At 47.2% G+C, this 9,013-nt stretch overlaps 1 protein-coding gene across 2 annotated transcripts; it reads left to right on the top strand.

The window, feature by feature from the left end:
- Nucleotides 1-642: 642 nt before the first annotated feature.
- klhl15 (kelch-like family member 15) lies at nucleotides 643-7,885 on the top strand. Of its 2 annotated transcripts, none has more exons than XM_063484427.1 (9): nucleotides 643-879; nucleotides 1,931-2,018; nucleotides 3,882-4,020; nucleotides 4,132-4,320; nucleotides 4,410-4,634; nucleotides 6,093-6,254; nucleotides 6,391-6,600; nucleotides 6,786-6,976; nucleotides 7,064-7,885. In XM_063484427.1, the coding sequence occupies exons 1-9, from the start codon at nucleotides 819-821 to the stop codon at nucleotides 7,821-7,823; spliced, it is 2,025 nt and encodes a 674-aa protein (XP_063340497.1). In that variant the 5' UTR covers nucleotides 643-818; the 3' UTR covers nucleotides 7,824-7,885. The 2 variants fall into 2 exon arrangements, with proteins under 2 accessions (XP_063340497.1, XP_063340498.1); XM_063484428.2 differs by lacking the exon at nucleotides 643-879 and adding an exon at nucleotides 3,411-3,519.
- Nucleotides 7,886-9,013: the final 1,128 nt, after the last annotated feature.

The following is a 9,013-nucleotide window of genomic DNA, read 5'->3' as shown; positions in this document are numbered from 1 at the left end:
GCTAATATAGTTATTGTAGGGGCGTTCTGAACTCGCCTACGGCCCAGATTCGGTGTACATGTATGTACAGATTCCTGTGTGATGAGATAAAACGCTGTGATTAAAGCCATTCAAAGAGTGGATTCCACAATCTGTGTGAATGGTACTCATGGTCATTGATCAACGGTCAATTTGCATATTAACGATGACGAAACTGACACCAAGTTTCAGTCCTTATGCAGATGCACTGTTTATACGATCAGGAAACCCCGCAGTCCGCTTAGTCTGAAGAAGTCACGCTGATGAGTGAAAACACGACGTCCAGATGAACAAAGTGAACTTTCTGGGAATTCTTTACCTGGATGATTGAGGACTGACCAAGGCATTTGTACATTTATATGAGTGCATTATTCATGTGAAAGTGTGTAGCGTAGTTGTTTTCAATAACTTTGGGGCTGTTTAGCATCTCTTTAAAAAACAAAATCATTTTACGTGTTTTTGTGTTTTTTTCTCTTCGTGCTTGGTTTGAGTAAATTAGCCATCATCGCAAACCGGGTATGTTTAGGGATTTTTTTTCTTTCTCGTTGGAGTGATTCCTCTTGGTAAATACACGATCTTTGATGCAGCGCCGCACTACGCCCTTCAGTTCCGCCCAAAAGGGAAATGACGCCGGTGCAGAAAATGGCGTCCGCAGAGCCTGTGGTCGGCTGTGGCTTTTTACCCGTTTAATTTAGCTCCGTGTGGGGGGTCTGTTCGATTGGCAGATGGACGCTGATGCCAACATGGCAGTGCAACGCTGCCACCCGCTTTCTTGATCTCGGAATCGAACTCGTAACTTGATGTCCGACGGAGCCAGAGCTGGCTGGTCGAAGAGGGGTTGTGGAGATTCGCACCGCCGAGGTGAGACGGCTGGATTTAGGCTAAGCTAAAGCGGCTCCGCCGGTCTAAGCAGCTGTCGGAGCCCCTGTAGCTCCAGCTCGGAGTCGTGACAGCGAGTTTAGCCAAACACGGAGCGAAATATCCGCTCAGTTTGCGACAGTTTCCTCCTTCATCTTCCACAAATGTACGCCGCCATGTTCCGTCAGTACAGCCAAGTGTGGGGACCGTTATCCGCCAGCGTTAGCCTTTGTTTTGGAGCTCCAGCCGCGACTCGGAGCAAGCTGTCCCCCCGCTGCTGTTTGAAGAAGTAAACACGGAAACCGAGGGCAGTTTAAACCGCGTGTTGGTGCAGATTTAACGCGTTAGCGGGAGGCTTATTTTTGTGACAGGTGTGCGGATGTTTTCTCTTCTTTCTTCACCTGGAGGCAGACCCAGGTGAGGTCAGCCACCGGGTGAGAGAGATGAAAACGAGGCTAGACCGATTCAGCGAGCTGCTTTCTGTTGCCTACATCCCGTTTTCACTGAAAGCAGTGCTGACAGGATTAATCAGCTATAGTACCAAACAAGCTTAAACAAAGTAATTAAGCCGCAACTTTCGTTAACAATTTAGCTTTAACACAAATTTCCAGCTCCGCTAGAGTAGCTTAGCATGATCCTCATTTCTCAGAGCCGGAAGACATTTGGCATTTTCACAAAAGCATTGATGTAATAAAAAAATCTCAATCTTTATAATTAAACATCTCAAACTGGGACACGCACGCACACGTGAGACCTAACTTGGAGAGGTTGAGAAGAAACACCTCTCACATAAACTAATGCATTTGTTCATTACTTGTCGCTTTAACGTTGGATTTTCCTTTAAATTGTCACAGGTGAAACTCTTACCAAAGAGCCAGTAAATGAAATATTCATGTAAACTGACGAGGATGTGTTTTACAGCACTTCTGTGCACGAGAGCTGTGATTTACAAGCCCCTGAACGCACCGTGGACTGTTTGATGGGTATCCTCGTGTCTCCCTCTTCATCTAAACCTTCTTTGTCTCTGAGAGCATCTTTTTCTGTCTCCCGGCAGAACCAGGGAAGCACAAGCACAGGAAATGCGAGCGGCCCCTTAGCGCTCAGCCGTCGAAGCCTGTGATTGTTCGCCCGGGCTCCAAAAGGTACGTCAAACACACAGAACTCCACCTTACATATACATTTCTATCTCCACTCTGCCCTCCTCCAGACCATCTGCCTCATTTCGGCCGCTGAGTTTTAGGATGTGATGGGGGAAGGGCGAGGGGTCAAAGGTTAAAGTCTTGGCTCCTTAAATTTAGCTATGATACCAGTGATTTTTATGGCTTTAGAAATAATAGGAGAAGTTATTCTATCAGATTTATTTCCACTTCTTCATGTACAGATGATGAAAAAATAACAATACTTGTAGTTAACTGAAATACCGAACTTAAATCACTAGTAATAAAAGTACAATTATTGATTCGATGGGTTATTTCCATACACGCTGTTATTCCTGTCACCCATAGCTTCCATCTCACTCCTACAAAAGTAATCTTCAGTTTTCTTTGTCCTTCCCATATTTTGAATCTCTTTCACGTCTCATTTTCATTTGTTTCTTAAGTATTGGTGTTTAATTAGATTTTTATTTTGGTTGTTAACTTCCAGTTTATTACAGTCTGGGTGGTTTTAAATTCGGGGGTTATTTTGGTTTCATCTCTTGAAAACAATAACTTTATATCTGACACCAGAGTCTGAGCTTTTACCATCTGTGTCTCCAAATAGGGGGAAAAAAACACAATCTCATATTTGGACTGAAATTCTGACCCAAAAAGCTACATCAGGGTATCTTTTTATTTCGCTGCGCGTCAGCAGCAGGAGAGCTGACGTAGCACAGAAGCTAAAAGCAGCATCAGTTTGGAGGGATTTCTCTCGGAGTATCTTCTCCTGCTCTGTCTGTGAGGAGGTCACATGTAGTGAAACTGAGAGCAGAGGAAGTAGAAACTTGCACAATGTGCATCACTAGTCAACTAGACCTTTAAAAGGCGATGCTCTTGCTAGTCGGCCAGTAAACGAATTATTAATGTAGCGACCGTTAGCTGTGGTTCTAAAGAGTTTATGACACCACCAGCTGGAGGTGCTGGTCTCGTACTGTGATTGTTGTCATGAAGTTATCAGAGTCTGACGGCAAAATCTTGAAGGATAATCAGCAGGTAACCAACAGAATCCTAAATACAACTGATTTCCATGCCAACCTGTTCCTGAGGTGGATAACCTCCAAGATTTCCCCCCAAAAAACAAAATGCAGGCTGTAATAAACTGGAATCATCTTTTAATCCCATCATTTTACCTCCAATCAACTTTTATTTATATTTTTGTATCATGATGAGTAAACACACTGAGTCGATCATGTATATGAACACTGCACTGTTGAAATGACTGTGGAGACTAAAAGTATACGGATGATTTATGATTGTAGATCACACATGTTTGTCCACATGTTTCTGGTGGAAGTTTGCAGGAGTTCATGCTTTAATTGTGTTGGCTTTGTCGTCCAGGTGATTGACGCTCAGAAAAGGGACTTTGTTAGCATCTGCTGGACACAAGGGGCACTGTCCTCTGATTGGCTCGGACAACCCCCTCTGACATGCCCGTGGCCAATCAGAGGTGAGTGTGCTGCGTGTGTGTTTACGTTCTCAGTGAGCACATGTGAGTTTCTGTGTGTATGTCTTCTTGAGTTGTGCGTGTGAGCGTGTCTCGTGTGAAGGGTTTTCTCTCTTCTCCGTCAGCTGGTGTGTTGCAGTGCAGAGTAACAGCTTTTTGGTGCACGGCGGCTGCAGTGCAAAGCTTTTTAACATCCCTTTAAATGACCTTCCAGCTACTCGCTTACTGTTTTTCAGCACCTTTATATCCTTGGAGAGACGTCTCTTCTCTGTGTGTTCAGTTGATTTTCGTGTGGTTGTTATTTCCTCACGGTTCATCCCTTTCTCCTTGTTCACGCTTCTCTTCTGGCTCGCTCGCGCCTTCAGGTGTGTTATGTCGGGGGCGGATGTGGAGGTGTACCTGTCTCAGGTGCACGATGGGAGCGTGTCGTCGGGCTTCAGGGCGCTGTACGAGGAGCGTCTGCTGCTGGACGTCACGCTATTGATCGAGGAGCACCACTTCCAGGTACGCAACTACAGCACATGTCACACAATGGTCCATTTAAAGGATGACTCTAGCTTTGGCCTTTCTCCTCCTTTGACCCCGTTTGGTTTGGTTCGCTCCTCCCACTTTCAGGCCCACAAGGCGCTGCTGGCCACCCAGAGCGACTACTTCCGGGTCATGTTCACGGCAGACATGAGGGAGCGGGACCAGGACAAGATCCACATGAAGGGGCTAACGGCTGCTGGGTTCGGCCACATTCTCCGCTTCATGTACTACGGCTCGCTGGAGCTCAGCATGCCCACGGTGCAGGAGATCCTGCAGGTAACACACACGCACTTCAGTGGAGCTCCTTGTGAGCCTCAAAATTCAATCCGCAGTTGCTTTAAGAACGCGTCTTCCTCTCCCCGCAGGCGGCCATGTACGTCCAGCTGACGGAGGCGGTGGAGTTCTGCTGCTCCTTCCTGCTGGCTAAGATCTGCCTGGAGAACTGCGCCGAGGTCATGCGTCTCCTGGAGGACTTCAGCGTGGGCGTGGAGGGCGTCCAGGAGCAGCTCGACAACTTCCTGCTCGAAAACTTTGTCCCACTCATGAGCCGACCCGACTTCCTGTCCTACCTCAGCCTCGAGAGACTGCAGGTTTGATTAAACGAGCACAGTTTTTAACTATAAATACAAAACGTGCTTATATGTCACGCTTTTATTTTTTATGAAGTCTGAGAAATGGTTGTTAAAGCGACAGTTTAAAGTCAGTTTGACAAAGAGAGAGCAGTTTCTAAACCGATAACGTCATCGACTATCGTCTGTGCCTTCAGACTCACGTTAAGCCAGCGTAGTTTGTTCTAAGTGAGACATATTTAAAGCTTTTTCATTAATGGGTCAAAAGCAGCTTGTTTGCAGGTTTGGTTCTTCAGGGAGGTCTAAATATGAAACAAACATAAAAAATGTGTTGAAATCTGTCTGAACACTTTGCTGTCCTCACATTGATTTCTATTTCTACGCCCGCTGCTTTAAAAAGCACAGAATCTTTATATTTATATATTTGGAACGAAACTAAACTGTTTTACTTCTTTCTGATTTAAAAAAACTCATCTGAAAATGTGTGTTTACTCTTCTTAATTTGCACTCCTGTGCAGGCATCCTCACACCTTTAATAGGAGCGTGTTTTATTGACAGTCTTGGGCTGTGTCTGACTCCCAGGTGCATGTTTTAAAGAAAAAATGCAAATGCATTAGTGAGGTACAAATAGCCCAGACTGCAAGAGAAATGTTTCCCGGGGGGTTCAGGAAAAAGCGAAGAGCAAATTAAAGGCACATTTGTTGTTCTCAGTACTCATAAAATGTATTTTATGCAACAGCTGTCGGTAAATATCAGCGAGAGAGTTTAGCTGTTTCATGGTGGTTAAATCTCACCCTTAAAGTCAAACTAATCCAAAGTAAAGCCCCCCCACGGTCCTGTTTAAGTCCTTTTTTTAACCTTCTCGTTCCTGTTATATGTTAATTTGTGCAGATGTCAGTTAAGTCATTTAGCCAGCTTTAATAAGGAGGTGGAAACATAACCTGAATTCATTCTTATGAAGTGTTAGTTAATCTGAAACACCACATTTCACGCAGCTCTAGCAGCAAACACAGAGTTCCTGTGCAGCTGTGATCACAGCCTCTCTGTGAGCTAACGGTGCAGAGACGTATGTGGAGAATAAGAAGTTCTCCCTGAGAGACAGAGAAGGTGTAAGAAAGAGACGGGAGAGGAAGATTATTATTTTGAGATGTAGCAGCTGCTCAGTGACATTTGATAGAATAGAAATTTAAAGCTTACGTGTAATCTTAGGTTTAGACCTGCAGAGACTCAGGCACATGCACGGGTCTCTGATGGGATGGATTTTCTGTTTTGGGAGTAATATTTTGTTGAAAATGCTCCAGAGATGCCTTAATGTTTTCTGTTGTATTGCATTTTCTTATCTGCACTGTTTTCTCTAGTTGCTGTGGATTGATCTCTTGTGGTCTCTGTAGTGTTTGTAGAAGTTTGCAGGGCTTAAATTTGGGGGAAAATATTTAAAAGTGGCAACAAACCTGCTCTGCCCCTCTTTGTCTGATCCAGGCGTACTTGAACAGTGACGCTCTGAGTCGCTTCCCAGAAATCGAGCTGTACGAAGCAGTGCAGGCGTGGCTGCGGCACGACCGGCGGCGCTGGAGGCACACGGACACCATCGTGCAGTCCATCCGCTTCTGTCTCATGACCCCGGCCAACATCTTTGAGAAGGTGAGCGCTGCTTTCTGACCGATGTAAATAGGGACGGTCGCCTTCATCTTTTGGAGCTTCGGTGGCTCAACGCAGGTCACCGTAGCAACGTTAAGCCTACAGCCAGCCTCATAATTCACAGCTTTCCTCCACTCAGGTGAAGACGTCGGAGTTCTACCGTTACTCCAGGCAGCTGCGGCAGGAGGTCGATCAGGCTCTCAGCTACTTTCATGATGTCAACCAGCAGCCTCTGGTGGAGACGCGCTCCAACCGCATCCGCTCCGTCCGCCCGCAGACGGCCGTGTTCAGGGGAATGATTGGCCACAGCATGGTCAACAGCAAGATCCTCCTGCTGCAGCGTCCAAAGGTAGCCGCTCGTTTACTCGTTTCTGTGCTTCCTGTCTGACACGTCTATCTTGCCTCCCTTTCTGAGCGCTCCTCGTCTCATCGGCTGTTGGGGAGAATGTCTCCGAGTTGCCTCGCTGAGCCGGGAATCCTCCTTTAAAGTTCAGGGATGGAGTGTTTGGATCTAACTGGTTAACTGTGTCTCAGGTGTGGTGGGAGCTGGAGGGACCTCAGGTGCCGCTGCGACCCGACTGCCTGGCCATCGTCAACAACTTCGCCTTCCTGCTGGGCGGAGAGGAGCTGGGGCCTGACGGTGAATTTCACGCCTCCTCTAAAGTGTACCGCTACGACCCTCGACAGAACTCGTGGCTACGCATGGCGGACATGTCTGTGCCCAGGTGAGAGAAGCCTGAGGTCATGGCTGCATAGTGAAGAGCTGATTTCCTCGCCGACCTTCTTCTGAGTTGTTTGTTTGTCGTTCGCAGGTCAGAGTTCGCCGTGGGCGTCATTGGAAAGTTTATTTATGCCGTGGCGGGCCGCACGCGAGACGAGACCTTCTACTCCACGGAGCGATATGACATCACAGAGGACCGCTGGGAGTTCGTGGACCCGTACCCCGTTAACAAGTACGGCCACGAAGGAACCGTCCTGAACGGGAAACTGTACATCACGGGCGGCATCACCTCCTCCTCCACCTCCAAACAGGTGTGCGTGTTCGATCCGGGCCGGGAAGCAGGAGGTGGGGGCGGAGGGGGGAGCGCGGGCGGGTCGGACTCACAAAGGACACGCGCTGGCCGCGGCCCGCCTCTGCCCGGCACCCACGCCAGCTGCTGGGAGAACAAATCTAAAATGAACTACGCCCGCTGCTTCCACAAGATGATCTCTCACAACGGGAAGCTGTACGTGTTCGGAGGCGTGTGCGTGATCCTGCGGGCGTCCTTCGAGTCGCAGGGCTGCCCATCCACGGAGGTGTACAACCCAGAGACTGACGAGTGGACCATCCTCGCCTCCATGCCCATCGGGCGCAGCGGTCACGGGGTGGCGGTGCTGGACAGGCAGATCATGGTGCTGGGTGGTCTGTGTTACAACGGCCATTACAGTGACTCCATCCTCACATTCGACCCAGAGGAAAACAAGTGGAAGGAGGACGAGTATCCCAGGATGCCTTGCAAACTGGACGGTCTGCAGGTGTGCAGTCTGCACTTCCCAGAGTACGTGCTAGAGCACGTGAGACGCTGCAGCTGAGGTCTGCTCCACCGCACGCCTCCTTTTATAGAAACGCACCGTCACGGACTGAAGTTTCCTGCTGAGGGGTGGGGGGGGCGGGATCGGGTGTTTACAGGTGGGAGACTACAGGCTTTTAAACTGGAGACCAGCACTTACCTTAAGGTGAGGAAAATTGGCTGGGGCCATAGCTTTGCTCTTCCTAAACGAAGGAAGCAGCCGTCAAAGCGTGGCGCGTGAGACGCCACCCGTGAACATTTTCAGATATAGCTTTCTCAGAAAATATAGGAAAAAGTAATCGTTTGGAGGAAAGAAAAATGGTTTCATTCTGCCGGTTTATGTTCGGACTATGGTCAGCTTCCTGTTCTACTTCTCACCTTCTGTATTTAGGCGCTCCGGTCAGGCTTACCGCAGAAACGCACTGGAAGCGTCCGATTCCGATGCACCAGTCGAACAAACCTGCACCACAAATCCTACTTGAATTAGGTTCATTTCTTTTGAAGCCATCTGTTAGTGAGTGATTATATCAAACACTGGAAAATGCCCTATAAATATATAACAACAAACATACAGTCGGGTATAGAAACAAGATGTAACACTGTATACACTGTAGTGTAGTCATTTTAGAGCCTCTCCAAATAAACAACTGTAGACGCTTTAACCTGCTAACAGCTATCAACTGTTATAAATTCGCTTCCAGTGCGTTCCAGCTTTTAGTCCTAATTCAGCTCTTTGCTCCCAGATGTCATCAAACTACGCTCATGTTCATCCAGCACAGCATCACTGTCCTCCTCTTCCTTCCTCTGTCTCACAGTTTGAGAGTAAATGTATCCTGACAGTGATGATGATGATGATGGACTCACACAGCTTTACTCACTCTCATCTACATTCCCTGCACTTTATTGGTTGTTATTGTGTGTAAATGCACAATTTTTCCCTCCCAGCGGCTGAATGTGCTGTAATGCTGGAGACACGTGTCTGAAATTAACTTTATGGCTGACAAGTCAAGACTGACTAAAAGAGTTGAAACATTTGAGAAACAATGGACCTCATGCAAGAACATTTTAATGCATTATGTTGATGATAAAGGACCAGAAACGATTATAAAACCATTAACCAGAGTGATGTTGTCAGAAGTACTGTTAGCTGTATGAAAAATGAGTTTTGAGGCTGAATATCACACTCTAAAGTAGTTTTCTTGTTAAGCATAA

The sequence above is a fragment of the Pelmatolapia mariae genome, linkage group LG9, assembly GCF_036321145.2.
Source record: "Pelmatolapia mariae isolate MD_Pm_ZW linkage group LG9, Pm_UMD_F_2, whole genome shotgun sequence".
In the NCBI taxonomy this organism is placed as follows: Eukaryota; Metazoa; Chordata; class Actinopteri; order Cichliformes; family Cichlidae; genus Pelmatolapia; species Pelmatolapia mariae.
The sequence above is the reverse complement of the archived record's forward strand: the minus strand, read 5'-3'. Positions and strand labels throughout refer to the sequence as shown.

Bases quoted from the DNA above. Each gene is read 5' to 3' on its own strand.
- klhl15 (XM_063484427.1), top strand. From the start codon at position 819: ATGTCCGACGGAGCCAGAGCTGGCTGGTCGAAGAGGGGTTGTGGAGAT. The intron at 880-1,930 runs GTGAGACGGCTG...GTCTCCCGGCAG, and splicing joins TGGAGATTCGCACCGCCGAG to AACCAGGGAAGCACAAGCAC. The intron at 4,021-4,131 runs GTACGCAACTAC...TCCCACTTTCAG, and splicing joins TCGAGGAGCACCACTTCCAG to GCCCACAAGGCGCTGCTGGC.